The 19,338-nt window shown below is 43.7% G+C and overlaps 1 protein-coding gene across 1 annotated transcript; it reads right to left on the bottom strand.

The window, feature by feature from the left end:
* Positions 1 to 348: 348 nt before the first annotated feature.
* On the bottom strand, positions 349 to 9,591 carry TMEM179 (transmembrane protein 179). Its single transcript, XM_010198929.2, has 4 exons — positions 9,290 to 9,591; positions 5,207 to 5,344; positions 3,143 to 3,221; positions 349 to 528 (listed from the first exon to the last, which is right to left on the bottom strand). Exons 1-4 carry the CDS (start codon positions 9,589 to 9,591, stop codon positions 349 to 351), a joined length of 699 nt encoding a protein of 232 aa, XP_010197231.2.
* Between the last annotated feature and the right edge of the window lie 9,747 nt (positions 9,592 to 19,338).

Below are 19,338 nucleotides of genomic sequence, written 5' to 3'. Positions count from 1 at the left end.
TGAAGAAGCAGCCTGTATTCTGTAAGCTGGTCTTGCCAACTCAGTCCTCAAAAATGTCCCCTGCCTTGAAAGTCAATCACAGCACGTAGAAGCTCTGCTAGCAAGAGCAAGTTACAGACTGTGCCTGCACAGAACAGAAAGTTTGCTGTGCCAATGGCACATGGGGCTGCTCATTCTTTGTCTCATAAGTATTTCTGCCAACAACTAGTAATGGAGGGAGTGGGTGATTCGCAAGTACATCTCTTTTCAGGAAAGAAAAGATCTCAAGCACTCAATACCCTGACTCAACTTCAGCTCACACTACTGAATAATAAAATCTAGATCCTGTCCTGGAAATTTGCTTACACTTTAGATCATGCCACTTTTCTCATCTTGCAAAGAGGTTCGTGAAGATGATCTTCCTAGCAACAGCTCCTTCTCATGGATCAGGCTATCTAGCAGGTCCTCCTGCCTGTAGTTGTGATAAACCTTCAAGAAAGCCAGAATGGTAATCGCCAGCCAAGTCAGCCAGGCAGCCCAGAGACCAAACTAGAGAAGAGAAGAAATGATAAAGATGTCAGTACTATTTTGTAAAGACAAAATCAACAATCCAGGTGAATATCAAAATCTCAGCTGGACATAACCCCATACAGTCACATCAAGTTACACCCAGTGATGTCCTGGCCCCACTGTTCCCCAACTCTGTCAAGTTATTCAGAGCTTAAAAGGAAAAAAAAATCTTTATGCACTAGGAAAACTGGAGAAAATATGTATTAAATACAATAATAATTAAAAAAAGGAAAACAGGTGCATCTGTTGAACATCCCATAGCTGCCATTCTGTCTGGCCCCCTATTTTTCCTCTTATTTCACTTTTTTTTTACTTTAGAATTGCAATATGTTGTAAGACATTTTCCAAAACTCTCTTCTCAAGTCCTTTAGGACTTCTACTACCCCTGCAGAAGGGTTAATTTTAAGGTATTTCAATTTAAATTATCACTGAGGAAACTTTACAAAGTGAACCTTCACATTCTGAGGTAACTGGTTCACTTTAGCATGAACTCTGAGAACAAGAGAAACCCACTACAGTGAATTCAGGCACCTACAAGCTCATTTATATACCTGGCTTGAGAGACCTGAGCTTAAAGCCTCAGATTTGCACTAAGCCTCATCACCAACTTAGCCTCTCTTGCTTAACTTTGTTGAAATAATTAGACTTTGATTGGTTCAGGTACTTGAGTGTCGACGTCCCTGCTTCATAGGATGCTCATTTGTAGTAAGGCTTTCTGGCAGAAATTCCATTTCAATTCTATGATGCCTTTAGCAAAGAAACATTAATTGAACCCCTGTATTTCAGTTTGGACATGCTGAATTTTTCATTTAAAAAATACAACAATTTAAACACTTGCAGATAGTAATACAGCTGTGTAGCCTAATAGCCAATTTAGATAAGCAAGGACTGCTGTATTTTAAAAGGACTTTGTGTTCCTATGCATCTTGTGAGCTTTGGAAAGTCTCTTAAGTACTTCTGCCCATACTTAGAATTATCTCAGTTCACCAGAAAATAACATTTTTTCAGTTATTCTACAAATCTTGGAAATAAAGAGATATTAATTTGACTGTATCTGGGGAACTGGAAGCTTTGCATTCAGTTGTTTAACCACCACTTCATTAATGAAATCTTATGTTAAGGGCATTCAGATATTTGCTACTGCTGTGGTCTTCTCAGGAGATATAATATGAAAGAATCTACTTGGATTTAGCCAAATTCAGTGAAACTCCCAGAGACATTCTGGAAGTATCTGAATGGAGGAAAGCAGACAGAGGCAGGGACAGAGGCTGCTTCTAACTCAAGCGCATTGTAGGAGAATATCACACTTCCAAGGAAATGTTTGCTCTAGCTAAGTCTGGCCTTTTCTTGGGTTTTTCTTCCTACTGTTTCAAAGAAACTTATTTGCCCTCCATAGACAGACTTATTCTCCTACCTTCATCCACCTTTGCTTACCACACTCTGGATATCAGAAGACAGTGATCCAGGATTTTGTTCCCTGCTTGGTCCTTCCTTTAAACAGTCACAATCAGGATTCACTTTGACACTATCAGGTTAAGCAGGGACATCTGGAGGGACATGAATTGGTGTGGGGAGCTGCAGCTGTGAATGAAGTGCTAAGTGCATGGACCTTGACTTTTGAAGAATGGCTCCCTGTATAGAGAAATGCCTTCTCTTGCATATAGAATGCCAGCTGTCCACTTTGAGATCACAAGGTGGACATAGACATTTAGTGCCCATGAACTCAAAGCTGTAGGCTGATAACAGTTTTATTTATATTGCTCTCCCACTAGCTGGCAGATTAGGAGCTAAAGGCAAAATCTGCTACAAAATACAGCCTGGCCTTGGGTAGCATCATATAAAGGGGTCATTCTTATGGCATATTTCTGTCCTACATGCAGATATGTCTAAGAGATGTATCTCTATGTGTCCAAGAGATACAATTACCTTTAAGGAGGGCCTCAGACAAGCAAATGCCTCTTCCTATGTGAGACAACACAAGAAGGATGTGTACAGGTGCAGCCCTGCATGAATGGGGCTGTCCTTTCAGAATGAGTATGTGCTCACATGCACAATTGCTCAAGTCCCAGTGTTCACCGACTTTTTTTGACTTAGAGCTAGCATATTCAATTATAAAAATCTGACAGCCTTAGAGGTTTAATTCTCAAAGATTCCTCAGGAAAAAGTTCTATTTGAATGACAGTAGTTATTTTCAGTGGTCTGACACTTATCTAACTTAGGCAATCTCACACAAACTCATGGAAGGCAAAGCTAGTAGCCTCAGGATCTGGTGCAAGTCAGACATTGTTCTGAAGAGCAATGAAGAGCTCCATAACATCAGAGTGTTGCAACATTTGCAGAGCTCATCCTTTGGAAAAATGATACATTTTCCATCCTGAGTAACCAGACCAGTGGCAGAGTCAGGTTGTCCCATGTACCCATTCAAAACTGTCTATTTTGAATTAAAAATTCCAATGTGCCCATCATTAACATCCCAACTCAGTGGAAACATTCCCATTGATTTCAGAGGAATGGTAGTTCAGCTTCAGCAATCCCAGATCAATGAGCAAATGTAAAATGAACTCCAATAGAACCATGACCCAGTCTGACCTACCTGTGCAATAGCAAACTGGTCGTAGAAAGTAGAGTTTTCTAAGTTCAGTTCAAGATCTATGTCCTGTAATTCTTCACAGCTACCCAAAGAAGGCATTTGGAGGGAAAAAGAAAATTGTTTCAGAGATTCCAAACAGGCCAATGAAGCAACATCTTACGTGTGTTTCAAATAGTGACAACGGTATGTTCTATCAAAAGTGATTTAAGTTACTGCAGTAACTGGGTTGCTTGCCAATGTTCTCTAAAACTAGGCTAAAAGAGGCATGTAAATATTTTCTTTAAAAGCAAAATAAAAAAGCAGCATAATTATATAAGTGATAACACCAATCTTCCATAATTGGAATTGTAATAGTTACAATGAGAACAGTATACTTCAAACCCTCTTCTCCCACTAACCCCAAAGCCTCCCACACATCCATATCTGGCATCACCCCAGGCTGGTTTGCTTCACCCCTCAACCAAACAAAGTGTATGAGCCTCCATTACCTTTTGACTTCATCAGGGAAAGCTTCAGAAGAAGGGATTGTGTGGGTGTTTTTGTTTCGGATGCTCCAGCAAGGAGACGATACTCTGATGGTAAGATAGAGGCTGCCTACAGATTTTACAAATAACTTGGACTTTTACTGGTGTGGAAAAAAAAATCCCAGGATTTTTGAGGTTGTCTTTCTATCTCTTGGTTGATTTCTGCAGCCTCTTCTCTCTCCTTTTCAGTGCTGTCGGTCATCTCGGGTTCTTATCCGAATATTCGATTAGGTGGGTGTTTTTGGTAATTGAGTTTTTAACCGAATATTCGAATAATTCGATTAATCGTTGCAGCCCTAAACAGAACATTCACTGTGGCATTTTACAACATATGGCAATGTGCAACATAAATGTATGCTCTAAAGTGGTACACTTATTCAATATCATATGACATAAAATGTCACCTTTTCCTCTCTCAACATTGCTAGTTGTTTGGTAGGGAAAACAAATCTACCTCCTTGTGTTTGCTATAAGGAGCATAAGCATCATGGGATATGGCAGATCATTTTAGGGTCTGTACATTTTATGCACTGTAAGTATCAACCATCTATACTTTTCATTTACTTTCCATTCTTTAGCTCTGAGGTGTCCACAGCACCTTTATACCAGCATGTTTAATAGAATCATAGAATGGTAGGGTTGGAAGGGACCTTTAGAGATCATCTAGTCCAACCGCCTGCAGAAGCAGGCTCACCTAGATCAGGTTGCATAGGAACATGTCCAGATGGGTCTTGAAGACCTCCAAGGAAGGAGCCTCCACAACCCCTCTGGGCAGCCTGTGCCAGGGCTCTCTCACCCTCACAGTAAAATAGTTTTTTCTTATATTTAAGTGGAACTTTTTGTGTTCCAGATTCATCCCATCACCCCTTGTCCTGTTGCTGGCTACTATAGAAAGAAGGGATGTCCCAACCTCCTGAGACCCACCCTTTAGATATTTGTAAACATTAATAAGATTCCCTCTCAGTCTCCTCTTCTCTCAAGACCTGCCTGGACACATTCATGTGTAACCTGATCTAGGTGGGACCTGCTTCTGCAGGGGTGTTGGACTGGATGATCTTTAAAGGTCCCTTCCAATCCCTACCATTATATGATTCTGTGATTCTATGATGGTGTGCTGTGGCACAAGCAAGATGAATGACTTGCCCACTGTGTGTTGGTGTCAGAGCCAGGACAGAGAGCCAGGAGCCCCAACTCTCAAGCCTTTGCCCTGTTCACAAGCCCACACTCCAGCTCTCACAGCATTTACAGATTGAGCTCTCCTTTGGAAAGGAAATTCGTTAAACTAACAGGTTTATTTTGCATATGATTGTGACTCTTAAATAAGAGACCGTGGAACACCATGGAAACTCTACTTTTCTTTGTGGGGAACCAAATGCCAACAAGAAAAAAAGGTTGATTTGCCTTTTTTATTCCAGAGGAAAAAAAGTCTGGATTTCCACATTCCAAATGCCTTCTCCCTCTTGCTCACCTTGCATGTAATAACTACAGTTCATTTGTGCATATATGAAAAGAAAAGGAAGAAAATGCATTCTTCAATACTAACCTATTTGGCATGCTTCCTTTCTCGGTAATTGCATCACACCACATGTTAAATCCTACACTCACTATAGTGCTAGCAATAAATGTGATAAACACCACAAAGGCGCTGATCAGCAGATTCAGGAAGGCATAAAAGAAAGAGCTGCAATAAAAAGGAAGAAAAATGTAACTCATAAACAGCTGAACCACCACATCAGCAGTCTCTCCAAGCAGCATACACTGGGCAAAAAGATATCAAGTTGCCATTTGAAACGCATCTACTTTAATTAAGACACCTAATACATTGAAGAACTGTGGACTATGATTTTGAGTCACATTATCTTCATTTGCAAGTGGGTTTGATTTTGATTTTGATTTCTTTTACAGCATAAGAGGATGGAGATTTAAACCACAAATGCTAAGTGGCAATTGTTCATAGACAGCATGGCTTTCATTAGCTATAATGATGAAAATCACCATTGTTACAATAAATGTCATTAGCTCAAATTATATAGTAACTGGAGCTAAAATTATTTCATGACTAAAGTGATAATTGAGACAAAAATTGCCTAGGAGAGGGAAACTAAAAATAAAACAACACAGTACTGATAGCTATAATCATTTTAAGGAACGTAACACAAGGTATGGCCATCATAGGACACGAATCTCAGCTTTATGGGCAATTTGCAGAGCAGGCCAGCTTCTCCTGGGAGTTCTCTGGCTTTGGTGTCAGTATGTTATTTCTGCCAGCTGAATATGAATTTATTGCAGCCTTCTTAAGTCTGCCCAACTAGGGCAAGACCAAGGCATGTGCTGTGTTGGAGTGGTAAGGGGTGGGATGCTTACAGTGGTCCCAAAAGGCCAAGGAATTGTCTTCTCATCTTCCAACCTCACTGCTTAACTGTCCTCCTTAATTCTGTTTAGTGAAAACTTACTAATCCTTTTCTCATTCATCTGACCAAGTCCTTCACTCCTTGAAACTGCTCTAGGTCTCATTACCAAAAAACTGGACATCTACTATAGGTTGGGGAAAGACTGGCAACTCCAGATCATCCTACTCAGGTTATATGATGAGGATGAACATGATGAATATCCTACAATGCCACTCTCATCGTGCTGAGAATAGAAGGCAGAGAACAAAAAAAACCCTTTTCCCTGATGGCTCATTGAATGAAAAGCTGAGAAGCTTTCTGAGTCAGTGTTTGAATCCTAGGAAGGTTCTGGGCTGCTCAATCCTAATTTGAACAGTTTATATGTGGTAAGATATATGTGACCTCAGGTAGACTTCTTTAAAACAAGATGAGTGAATAATTACTAGTGGGGTTAGGATGTTTGTTTCTAGGTTGGCATGGCTTTAGATAGGCTGTCTAAGCTCTCTCCAGAGGGACAGTCCGCTCATCTCAATACTGACAGAAAAGAAGTGAAATACACCACCTTCCAGAAGTGCCCTTAGTGGGAGCTGGATGTCAGGACACTTCTAGATGAAGGTTGAGGTGAATTGTACTTTTATCCTTCTTCAGTGGTGAACTAAATCAGCTCATCTCTGTAGTGCTAGGGTCACCCACAAAGCAGAAGGAGCTGGTACAAAGATACCACTGGTGTTCACATTCACTGTCCCTGTCCTGATTTCATACCTAGCCTAGATTTCTTTCCAAGTGTCACTAAAGCTGCATATGGATCCACTGGATGTGCACTGTTATGCTGGCCTGAGAGGCAGAAAAGGCTTGAGCTGTTCACTGAATAAAAACAAAGATGACACCAGAATTAGTAACAGCTTTATAAAAGCAACAGTCGTCTGGAGTATTCAGTGGATCATCACCAGCCCAGGACCTCTAGTCTTCCCTTTATTTGCTACACTGTGACACAGTTGAAGTGACAAGGTCCAGAATGAGACTTTCCATTGACAAAGCAGGGCTGAGTGCTGCCCTTGACTTGCACTGGGGAAACAGTAACCATCCCTGTGTGCTGGAGGTTCCTCAGGCTGGGCCATCCTGGTAAAGAACTCTGCTCATTTGCCTCTCTACCTCATGTGGGGGGTTTTTTTTGCTTAGCTCATAATGTCAAGCTGCATATTCCAGATTGAGTGGATGTCCTGTAATGATAAATGCTTATACTCAAAGTAGAAGTGTCCCTGCAACACTGATAGGGAAGTATCTGAGTTGTGCCCCTATTTTCAGTTGAGCTGAACAGTCCCAGGCACAGAGCATGGCTGGCAGCTCTGACAGCAATCATTCAAAGCCAAGGTACATGAAGACTGGCCGCCTTGCTAGGATGCATAGGATGCTAACCCTGACTACCTTGGACAGATCCACCCTGGAGGCAGTCCAGCAGCAGCAATCCTGCTCAATAGGATCAATGATGTTCTGGTTCTTCCTCTCATGCCTCTAACCAGAAATGGCAATCATCATTCATGGCGAGGAGCTTGCATTTCTCTCTCCATGCAAACAGATCTGTTTTCAAGCCCATTTGAAGCATTAACAAATGTCTGTCTGTAATCAGAACAGCATGTGTCCTGCCTGCTTTTCAGACAGACAGCAGCAGATCTGGTACACCACAGACTTTCCTTCTTACTTAACACTGCTGTTTCCAAGCAGCTTTCCTCTTGCCCTGTTTTACCATTCTGTGATGCTCTATGGTTATCTCATCATGCTGACTTGCTCCCCACCACCCCACAGCCTTCTGCCTCTCTCCTTGCCTGGAACAAATGTGAAGAGTGTTATACAGCTGCTGATGCTCAGCCCAAAGAAGCCTGAAAGTAACTCCTAAAGGGACAATTTTCAGGGCCCTGCCCAACAGTTCTAAACTAAATAACCATGTTTAGAAGCAAGCCAAACACCTGATCCAAATTTCACTATTATACGGCTTTTATTGAGGTTTTCTTCCAAAAATTAACTGGTTCTGAGCTGCAAAACTGAAAAAAGCATCTAGATGCAACCAATTGTCTGCAGGTATCTGAGGGCCTTTGTGGAAGCTGAATTTGAATGTATTAAGTAGTATGTGCTTATTTTTAGAACTTGTAAGATAGGTTTTAATATGAGAATAAGTTTCTAGTCTACACTTGCTATAGCATGTTTTAGTATGATGCAGCTTGAGAGTGTTCAGAAAGAGCCAGAGGGACAACACTGCTACCCAGTCCCCAACGTTACCAAAAGTGGTACGAGCCAAGGTGTGAAAAGCAGCCACTGACTCAGGAAACTTCTGGTCCAAATAGATCTAGACATGAGTGATTTACCCTTGTCACGGTCCCTAAATCACAGGAAAATGACTTTCCTTATCTAGACAGCCACCAGTGTGTGATCCTGCCTTCTCACCTCTGTGCAGCTGGATGCTTGGAGGGCTTTGCCCGAACCCACAGGCTGGGTTACCTGTGCCAGGGGCTCTACTCAACATGGCAGGACAGGCCACCTGAGAGCCAAGCAGAGGACACGGTGCTCCTGAGCTGCTGCCTGGACTGCCAAGCCTCTCACTGTTCCTGCTGGGGCCTGGTGCTCCTTGGTTTGTCTGAGCACAGTGCAGAGCTGTGGCTGCTGTGGGGAGCACTCAGCATTGCTCTCATGTTGTAATCAAGCAATACTGTTCTCTGCGAGTTGCCATGTCCACCACAAAAGCAGGAAAAAAATACAAGGGGGCCACCAACTGTTACCTTCTCCCCTCTCCCCAAAGACCTCCCCCACACAATCATGTTTCAAGGTTTTTCACATCCCTGGTGTACATCTGAGGAAGGAACACGTAGTGGGACCACAGGCAGGAGGCACCTGTGGGCCCCAGCCTCTAACATGGCCCAGTGCATCCCGACACCCTGCACTCCAAGCCCACCACAGCTGGGCTGCACAGATGCTGCTCCCAGAGTGCCAAAGGGCAGCAGTGAATTTGGCCCCCCACCCCAAAACCTTGCAGGGCAGCATCCTCCCGAGAGGGCCCTGGACACAGGTCGAGGGGATACGTGGTGTGTGTGCAGACAGGCACAGGCAATGCAGCACCTCACCCCAGGCCCCTCTAGGGAGCAGGATGATGTGGGTGATGTAAAGCCCTTCACCTTCTGGTTGCTCCCTCTTGCCCCAGCCTGAAGGAGGGACAGGCACCCCCTGCCCTCCCCAGGGATACTTACTCCTCGTGCCCTTTGCAGAGGAAGAAGAGGGTCCTCCAAGCCTGCACTGTGGCCAGCAGCAGGGAGAGGAGCCCGGTGAAGATGCTGAAGCGGCAGGCAGCCTCCGGCCCCCACTCCTGCACAGTGAAGCGTTGCCTCTCCACTGTCAGGTTGGCGTTGAGCCACATGCCCTCCGTGAAGAGCAGGCACCGGCCGTGGAAGTCGTTGCCATTCTCGGAGAGTGGTACCACCACGATGAAGCTGAAAAGGAAGGCCAGGAAGTAGCAGATGCACTGAGCAAAGAGGAAATTGCTGAGCGCCATGTCCGCGGCTCTGCGCAGGCAGAGGGAGGGAAGGAGGGAGGGAGGGATGCAGGAGGGAGGGATGCAGGAAGGAAAGATGCGGGAGGGAGGGATGCGGAGCAGGAGCGGGAGGGGGGAGGGTGTGGGGATGAAAGGAGGAAGCCTGCAGCAGCAGGGGGTGGGGAGGGAGACTGCGCAGTGCAATGTGATGCGATGCAATGCAATGCTCCTCCGGGCACGGCTGCAGCCTCTCCCGCGGCCCCGACCTGCCCCCATCGATGGCTTCAGGGCTTGGGGGAGGGGGAAACGGCAAGGAAGAGCTGTTGCAGAGGATTCCTCTTCGGGAAAATCTGGCTGCTGATACATTCTGACGCCCAGGGGGGTTACATCAGTCTGCGACCCACCAGCAGGACTGAGTGTCAAGGGTAGAGCATCCCTCTGGTGATACAGGTGGCATACACCTCTCCACCGAAGAGAAGAGAAGGGAAGGGAAGGGAAGGGAAGGGAAGGGAAGGGAAGGGAAGGGAAGGGAAGGGAAGGGAAGGGAAGGGAAGGGAAGGGAAGGGAAGGGAAGGGAAGGGAAGGGAAGGGAAGGGAAGGGAAGGGAAGGGAAGGGAAGGGAAGGGAAGGGAAGGGAAGGGAAGGGAAGGGAAGGGAAGAAAGGAAAAGAAAGGAAAAGAAAGGAAAAGAAAAGAAGAAAAGAAAAGAAAAGAAAAGAAAAGAAAAGAAAAGAAAAGAAAAGAAAAGAAAAGAAAAGAAAAGAAAAGAAAAGAAAAGAAAAGAAAAGAAAAGAAAAGAAAAGAAAAGAAAAGAAAAGAAAAGAAAAGAAAAGAAAAGAAAAGAAAAGAAAAGAAAAGAAAAGAAAAGAAAAGAAAAGAAAAGAAAAGAAAAGAAAAGAAAAGAAAAGAAGAAAGCCCCCCAAAAAACCCCATACCAAACTAAACAGCTTCATCCTGGCTGCTGGATCTTAGAAAGTTTTGTTTCCAGTTCCTAAAAATCTGGACACCAACATGAAACGGTGGCAAGAAGGTATATGGTGCACAACCACCCTGGGACCTGCAGACAAAACAAGGGATTTTGTTCCTAGCCCACCTGGCCACCCCCCAACAAGATATTACAAGTGGCAGCAAGGGCTCACCAGAAGTGGAATAACTTGTTGAGTTTTGGTTACTGTTAGGGTCTGCCCAGTGCTGGGGTCATCTGCATTGGCCCCTGGCTAACAGACAGAGTAGGGATGAAAGAAAATAACCCTAAGTTCCAGATGGACATCAAGCTGAGAACAGACCAGCACAGCAATTGTGCATGCATGGACAGTCATTGCTCACTCAGTACCCAGGGGCAAACATCCACACTGCTCTGCACTGCCACGGATCAGGCCCCTGGCCTGTGCTCTCAGGAATAATTCAGAGCATCCCCTCAACTGTAGGGCCCAAAACTACATGGCCAGGATGCAAGAAAGCAAAAGACATCAGAGAGGTGTAGATGGCTTGTGCTTAGTCCCCCCGGTTCTCAGCACAAGAAACTAAACTGATCCAAACAGAGTTTACCCTGAATCCCAATTTAATTTTTCCATCTGAACATGGATCCTCTTTGCAACACAAGACACCACAATTCATCTCCCATTCCAGGTAGTCATTTCCTAATCCAATCTCCAAACCATATCCAATCTGACATCAGCTTCAGAGCTTAGATCACTTCTTAATCCCTGAGTTGTTTCTGCTCATTTTAGGTACTCTACCATTTCCTGGGTAGTGTTTAGAGGAGCAGATGAACTAGATGATCTCTAAAGTTCCCTTCCAACCTCTACCATTTTATGATATGATATGATATGATATGATATGATATGATATGATATGATGGACTGGGACACTGAATACACTGTACATGGGATTTCAGGTTTGTGTTTCCACTGGGCAACAAAACAATATGGTGTTCAGAGGTTATAGATACAATCCTGAGGCAGGTGCTTGGGGGGATTCTCAGAGAAGACATTAATTCAGCTTCATTGTAAATCATTTGTGATACATATTATCTTGAAATCTTGCTCTGGTCATCAAAAATTGTATTTTAATACTTCAAGATGAGTTATAGAGCATTGGCTTGACCCTATGGGGATAGATGTGTACCCCTAACAGGAAAAAATCACTGATATTTCAGTCTGGTACTAAGGAGGAAAGTTTATTGCTCTTAACCTTGCTTTCAAGAAGTGCTGGGTTCCCAAAGGGTATTGTCCTTTATCTAGAAGGAAACCAGACCTGGACTGAGCTCAAAAACTCTTTTCTTCCAAAACTGACACATTAGATCTGACAGATACTTTTTTCTGCAGTTAACTTGGGAGGTCAACACCCACATAAAAGCCCAGTTCTTGCTTACACTGGAGCCTACAGAATGGGGTCAGGAGATGCCAAGGGCGCTTTGCCTGGGGCAAGCACAACGCTCAGATCTTACCCCCAGAAACCACAGGGCTGTGTTACAGGGGGGTGATTGCAGAGGTGACACGTGAGGGTCACTTGCAGATCATACAAATTGTCATTGCTGATAAACAAATGAAAGCAAACACTTATTGGAGGGTTTCAGAAAATACAGTTGGGCATGTTAGCAAACACACAAAGCAGCTGCACTAAGGAGGCTGACAGCTACAGAGGCACGGTAGTTGGTCAGATGGAGTGACCACACACTGGAGTGAGCAAAGAGACAGAAATCAAATGTCAACCATCACTGGTTTGACAGCTGCCTGGATTTCTCCTACTCTTTTCTCATCCAAATCCTAAAGAAATAATTACACTAAGCTGGAATTTGGTCTCTGAAACATACAGCTGTTTTAGTGGAGTGAATTTGATGGTGTTTTACAAAGAAGACTTAAATAGTCTTAGTTTCCTTAGCATGGTGAAACTAGGAGAGAAAGGAGCAAGACAAGGAGAATGATTATTCACAGTTTCTCATATCACAGGTCATGGAGGACACCAAAGGTCAGGCACCTGAGGAAGCAACATTCAGCTTGGGCAGTCCCTGAGCAGTGGGTTGCTGAGAAAGTAGAGCCACAGTATGATCACTCTGCAATTGCCAGAACCCTCCATTCTTCTCTAAGCAAAGTATCTGCTACTTACTGGTGCTGCTGCTCTTGGGGATGGGAATCCAGGCTAGGTGTTACTTTGTTGGGACACATCATGGCCATTTCAGGTTCTCATTGCAAGAGTTGACACTAGTAGCCTGCTGTCTCAGCTTTGCCATCCAAGTGGGGAGAGCTCTTCCTCCAAAGCATCTCCCCATGCCCTGGCTCCTGTAAACATCTTTAGCAGTGGGTTACCACTGGAGAAGATGTATGGTCAGCATCTTGTCCCTTTTGCACTGTGGAGGAAGCCACTGGAGCAGTGCTTACAATTGCCCAGGGCAAAGAGCAAAGATGATGTGTGATGTGAGAAGGTTGCATGTTCCCCTAGCTCTGGTACTGCCACAGTTCAGATGTTTTCCTACTTCAGCAACCTCATAACCAGCAACATCTTGAACATGACATCCTAGACCTCCTATCTACTGCTTGGTCAGTCCAGTGCACCCTCCTGGGCATTTTCACAGGAATTGAACTGCCATTTCCTTCAGGGAAGAAGTCCCAAGGTAACTGTGTGCCAACATGAGGTTGAAGATGATTTGCTCAGCATCATGGAGAGTGAAAGAAAACAAAGTACAAAGTAAAAAGGCTGCAAGATCAAGTGCCATTGCACCTCAGTGATAAGCAGAAAATCAACCTGGATAAATTAAGATCAAATATACCATACTTGCCTGTATTCCCTTCAGCCCCATATCTCCTTCTAACCTCCTGGCTAATCCTCTGTAGATCAAGTAACACTGTGTGAGTTGTACTGATGTGGAATGACTGATGGGGACTGTGGGTTTGGCTGTGCTGTTCCATGCTCCCTCTCAAGTCATTAATTATGCCATTTGACATGAGCAGTGCTCTCAAGTTGATATTTGTGAGGTAAGTGATGAATTTCCTCTCCTCCTGATAGCTCATTAGGATGTGTTTTTTAAAGGGAAATTTTGCTGAGGAATTAATTATTCAGGCTAAAACATTTTTGTGAGCAACTTTATTTATGTATGTATTTATTTTACCTTGGATATATAATTGCTCTGGCCCAACCAAAAATAATGGCTGCATGTCTAGAAGGTGGCTACCATCTTGATACCAGTAATGTTCAGTTTCTACCTGGAGAGAAGGCACAGAGTCAGAGCAGTACCTTTGCAGAAAGATGCCCAGGGAGCAATATGTCTGTATCCTAGGTAGAAAAAGAATAGTCCAAATGGCTACTTTTGAGTCAGCCCTTCAGCCACCCAAAGGCAACTTCTCCCTGATTTATTTGAGCTCAAACGTCTGCCTCAGCCCATTTTGCCAAATGTTTTAGCAAGCACAGTTTTCCCATTTAATGCAGCAAACCATCTCCAGGCCCTGAAGTCTATTTTATTCAGACAGTTTTATTATTATATTAATCCATTATTATTATTATTCCACGAGTCTTGACTTCTAGTATTTGAAACTAATAGGATCCAGGCATCCCACATACCACCTTATGGTAGTTACTGCAACTACCACTCTTGGGGAGAGGCTTCTTGTGGTAATCACTGTCTTTAAGAAGGCGTCTGTCACTAGTTCAGAAGGATTATAGACAAAGTACCCAACTGTCAGCCACCTGTCACATCTGCATTCCTTCACAGCTACTACTATGTCATAAATGTCTCTGGGCATCTCATCTGGGAACATCTTGACATTTTGCTTTTCTTTTTCATTGGTCCAAGTGTGTTTTTTTCAAGTATCTCCATTCTGCTAGGAAAGCTGTCTTGTCTCTGAGGCTGTTACAGGCACAGAAGATGCCATGCTGACAGATATTAATGGAACAGTTATCAGGAAGAAGCTGAATGTCATTAATGTGTCCGGATAGAAAATCCTCTGTATTTTGATACCCAAAGAAAAATGAATACATTCAAGCCTATTCACACTCTGAACTAAACAAGGCCAGGCTGTGGCTAAAACACAAAACATGACACTTTTCATAGTGTCATTAACCCTAATCTCTGAGTGACTAGTGCATGTCAGACCCCATGCAGCACCTTACAGCCTGTGAGAGCTGTAACAGCTAGCAAAGGCATGGTCCCAAAATGGCACATCATTTGCTCACCTGCCTCTCCCATCCTCTTTTAAGGAGAACAGAGGTCATGGCAAGGGTAGGACAAACTCTAGCAATCTCAGTGCAATCTCAGGCTTTGCAGAGGTAAAGAGTGCATGGAAAAAACAAGCTTCAAGAGTGAATGTGTATTTCATCCTAGCACCAAAAAGATGTTAGAAAAGCAAGGGAGGGTTGGTAACTCCTTAAAAGAATAAAAGGAATGAAAGAGAGGAAGAAAGATGACAGAAGAGACATCAGAAAATTGAGTCTGAGCAATCAAAACCCAGCCTCAGGATAAATATAAATCTGCCCCACTTTAGATTAAATGGGGTCATTACATGTTGCATCAATAGCTTCCACCTGCAGCTTAACCTGTGACTGCCAAAGACTGCAGTATCACCAGATCCAGAAGTCAAGCAGTCACCGAGGTCCTGTGTATCTGAGCAGTGCCAAATCTGCTCAAAACTCTGCACCTCAAAGCTTGTGCTTTCTGTACTTCCAGACATTGGGCACCAAAAGCTCCATGCATGCATGTAGCAAAGTTTGTTACAGTGTTCTGCTCTGTTTCAACTGGGTTTTTTTTGCCTGGACAGTTCATAGAATCACAGAATGGTGGGGTTGGAAGGCACCTTTAGCAATCATCCAGTCCAACTCCCTTGCCAAAGCAGGTCCTTGCTAGATCAGGTCACACAGGAACATGTCCAGTGTCCAGGCAGGCCTTGAAGACCTCCAAGGAGACTCTATCTGTCTGTCCACATCTCCTTCTTTTTTCCTACCTTTTTGCAGGAAAGCATGTTTAAAGGGGGTAATTCTTACCACATGCAGAAAGGTAGCAGCAGTTTTGGTACTTTTGTTACTGGAAGACCTCTGATCCTCAGAACAAACCTGCCTTTACTGCTAATTGAGGCTTTGCAGAAGTGAAGCTGGTGCCCAGAGCCTGGTGTAAGGGGTGCTCAACACCCACAGCACTAACTCTCCAACTCTGAGCCTTCAGAATTTCATGCACAGGTTTGGGGTTGTTCCCTGAAGGGCACTCAAACACTTCCCAGCACTAATATGGCTTTGGAAAAGAACTTCAGCCTTTGATTTATTTCTTTTCTCTTCCCATTTTCTTCATAAGAACATTTTTCTGTGCAGCCACTAACTAATTTGTGTCTTAAGACCAAGTCATTTCCTTCTCAAGGTCATTGATAAACAATCTACCACAAAGACAGATGAAAACATACAAAAGAATAAAAATGTCCCTGTAAACCACACCATGCTTTTAAATGAGTTATTGTTGTGACTGAAAAGGCTTTCAGTTGCATGGGGAGATGTACCTCTGCTGAGCATTCTAATTAAACACAAGTTGAATCACATTTTAGGGTGGGAAAAAAAAAGTATCTTAAACCCTTGTCCAAGTAACTGGCTGCTACAAATCAGCATGTCTCAATTAGTTCCAGTGCTGCTGCACTACTTTGTACCAAAGGAGATTCTGACCCACCTGTCTTCAGCGGTTTCCACTCACACAGACATATCTACTAAGAGCAGCTAATGGGTGGCATGCCAATTAATAGCATGTAGCTGCTTTATGTGTGACATATTGCACCGTGCATTGATTTTTAATCTGCTCAAACTAGCATTTGTCATGCAGGGCGATAGTCTGATGTGAGAAATAGCCTCTTCATTTTCCCTGACAACTATTAACACTGAGCCAGTCTTCAGTGCTTGTGCCGCAGGCAAGCGCTCCTGCCAAAAACAAATGCAAAGACTGAGGAAGGAGATGGGTTGCAAAATTAAACTGTGTCTCAAAAGGGAATAAATCAGGACAGAGAGGCACATCCTTAATTTCTGGAGACAGGAGGAACTTTGAAGTGACTGTTTAGCTCTGATGAGGCAGTGAGCAAAAAAGACCAACACAAAATATGAAGATGAGGCTTTGCTGTTGGTGTGGATGGGACATTGTAGGTGTGACAGGGGGAAAGTGGGATTAAACCAATTTTGGAGACATAGAAAAGGGTAAAGTGGAAGGTTCTTGGGCCTTGCCCACCACACAATCACGTCACAGCCCACACTCAGCATCCTAAAGGCTGCCAAACTGAGTAAAGTCCCACCACCAAAATGCACATTGGGCAGGTAGCTGTAAATGCAGAGAGCCAGCCCCAATAAAACACAAGTCACAAAGACTCAGAAGGAAATAAGGTGACTGTGGTCCTCAGATAGCTCCAGAGTGTCTTGTGGCCTCATTAGTCACATTGTTCATATGTTGAGATAGTGACCAATGTTCTTCAGCTCAACCCCTCAGCTGAAGGCACTGGTACCAACCTAATTACAGCCAGCAGGACAATTGACCTGGAACACTATCTCTCTAGGACACTTAGAAAGAAGTGAAAACAAACAATTAAACAAAGAGCTCCAGATCATCACATTCCTGGCTCAGTGCAGTTTTCAACTCAGCAGATAAAACTACATAAGCCAGGTGGTTTTGCAGTGCTCCTGATTTTAATCCAAGTCAAAAGCACCTGCCAACTAATTCACATTGACTGGCTCCAGCTTTATCCCATGTATGGATGTCAGGTGTGCATCAGTTGCTTTCACTGGTAAGCAGCAGAAAGTTGGACAGACCTGTTTGATTTAGAAAACAGTAAACCCATGGGCTTTCTGAAGGTGAGAGGACTTCCAAATGTGTTACTTTGCTATTGCTTTCTTGTCGTTAGCCTCTCTTGTAATGTTACAAGGTGTTTGCAAACTGTAGTCCTGCTCAGGCTTTAGAAATCTTAAAGGTTCAGCTATTTAACAGTCTTCTCATTACAGTATTATTTGTTTGCAATGTACAAGGATTGGTTATAAAATGATGTGGTGGACTTTGTATTTGAAAGTCAGTACAGTGAGGATAACTCCCACTACCTGAGCAAATCCTGAGATCTCCAGAAGTTACTGCAAAGCTGAGATGTAGATGAATGCACAATTACTGGCAAGGGCATCAAAGGTTTTGTAGGATGCTTGGGGCTTAAAAAAAAAAGGGAGGTAAATAAAAATACAAGTAAAATAATGATTAACAAATCAGAGTCACACGTGAGCTCAAAATTAACTACTTTGCAGGTTCAAAGAGAGATCCCACCTTGTGTCAAGGGCACATGCATTTTGCATTGATCAAAGCAGAGATTTGAATACTTGACATCGGAGATGAAATATAGATCTGTGATTTGCAAAGTAAAAAGACAACAACAACAGCAATAATGAGACATCAAAACAGATCTGAATGTCACACTCCTGAGTGCAACCATGGTGATACTTTATCTTGTTGCAGAGATGAAAAGACATAGAATACAAACTCATTATTGTAACAAGTACCTTAATAAGCTGTGAGAAGGGTATTCAGGGGGTTTTGGCAGTTTGTTGTCATATTGAATATTTCTTGTCCTTGTGATTGATCAACCATTGTTAAATAATGCTTTTTACCAAAATGCAGAGTATGAGCAATATTTGCACAAGTGCTGTGTGATGTTTGGATGTTCCACTAACACTGTCTCTACACCCTGAGTAACAGACAGACCTATTTGGCTCTGTACTCTGAGCTGGCCATAACTAGGACAAATTTAGCTAATATGTTCATTTGAGAGTCTCCTGCTAAGAGATGCAGGACCTACTACCTAGGCAACATTATTAGATGGCTTGCAGAGCAGAGGCAGACTGTATCTGGTTGGCAGAGGAATTTATGTCTGTCTGCATCCTTCTCTGCTCCTAAATCTTAATGCCTTCCCTTCTTCAGAAGGGGCATTGAACAATCTCCAAAAACAACTCCTTCTGGGAAATTTAGACTTAGGAATGGGAAAATGCAACACTGAAAAAGATCAATCATCTTACCCAAAAGATTTCTCCACGCACACAGAATCTCAGGATCTCAAGGGCTGGAAGGGAACTTGAAAGCTCATCCAGTGCAACCCCCCTGCCAGAGCAGGACCACCTAGAGTAGGTCACACAGGAACTCATCCAGCTGGGTTTGGAATGTCTACATGTGATATTGCCATGTCTAATCTATTTTTTTGCAAAGAGTAGCAGTTCAGACCTGCAGTTCCTGGAAGAATGGTTGCAAGGCCAATTACAGAATCACATAATCTTAAGGATTGGAAGGGACCTTGAAAGCTCATCCAGCCCAACCCCCCTGCCAGAGCAGCACCACCTAGAGTAGGTCACACAGAAACTCATCCAGCTGGGTTTGAATGTCTCCAGAGGAGACTCCACAGCCCATCTGGGCAGCCCCTTCCAGTGATCCCTCATCTCAACAGGGAAGTTTTACTTTGTGTTTCTTTGGAACCTCTGCTGTTCCAGCTTGTACCCATTGACCCTTGTCATATCATTGGCCATCACTGAGAACAGCCTGGCTCCATCCTCCTGACACCCACCTTTATGTATCTGTAAACATTAATGAGGTCACTCCTCAGTCTCCTCTCCTCCAAGTTGAGCTCCCTCAGCCTTTAATCAGAAGGGAGATGCTCCACTCCCTTCATCATCTCTGTGTCCCTGTGCTGAACTCTCTCCAGCAGCTCCCTGTCCTTCTGGAACTGAGGGGCCCAGAACTGGACACAATATTCCAGATGTGGTCTCACGAGGGCAGAGTAGAGGGGGAGCA

The sequence above is a fragment of the Colius striatus genome, chromosome 6, assembly GCF_028858725.1.
Source record: "Colius striatus isolate bColStr4 chromosome 6, bColStr4.1.hap1, whole genome shotgun sequence".
Taxonomy (NCBI): Eukaryota; Metazoa; Chordata; class Aves; order Coliiformes; family Coliidae; genus Colius; species Colius striatus.
This window is presented reverse-complemented; position numbering and strand designations above follow the sequence as displayed.

Excerpts from the sequence above, each read along its gene's own strand:
- TMEM179 (XM_010198929.2), bottom strand. The coding sequence starts at position 9,591 with ATGGCGCTCAGCAATTTCCTCTTTGCTCAGTGCATCTGCTACTTCCTG. Across the intron at positions 5,345-9,289 it reads CTCTGCAAAGGGCACGAGGA|CTCTTTCTTTTATGCCTTCC; the intron begins GTAAGTATCCCT and ends TTTTTATTGCAG. Across the intron at positions 529-3,142 it reads ACCAGTTTGCTATTGCACAG|TTTGGTCTCTGGGCTGCCTG; the intron begins GTAGGTCAGACT and ends TCTCTTCTCTAG.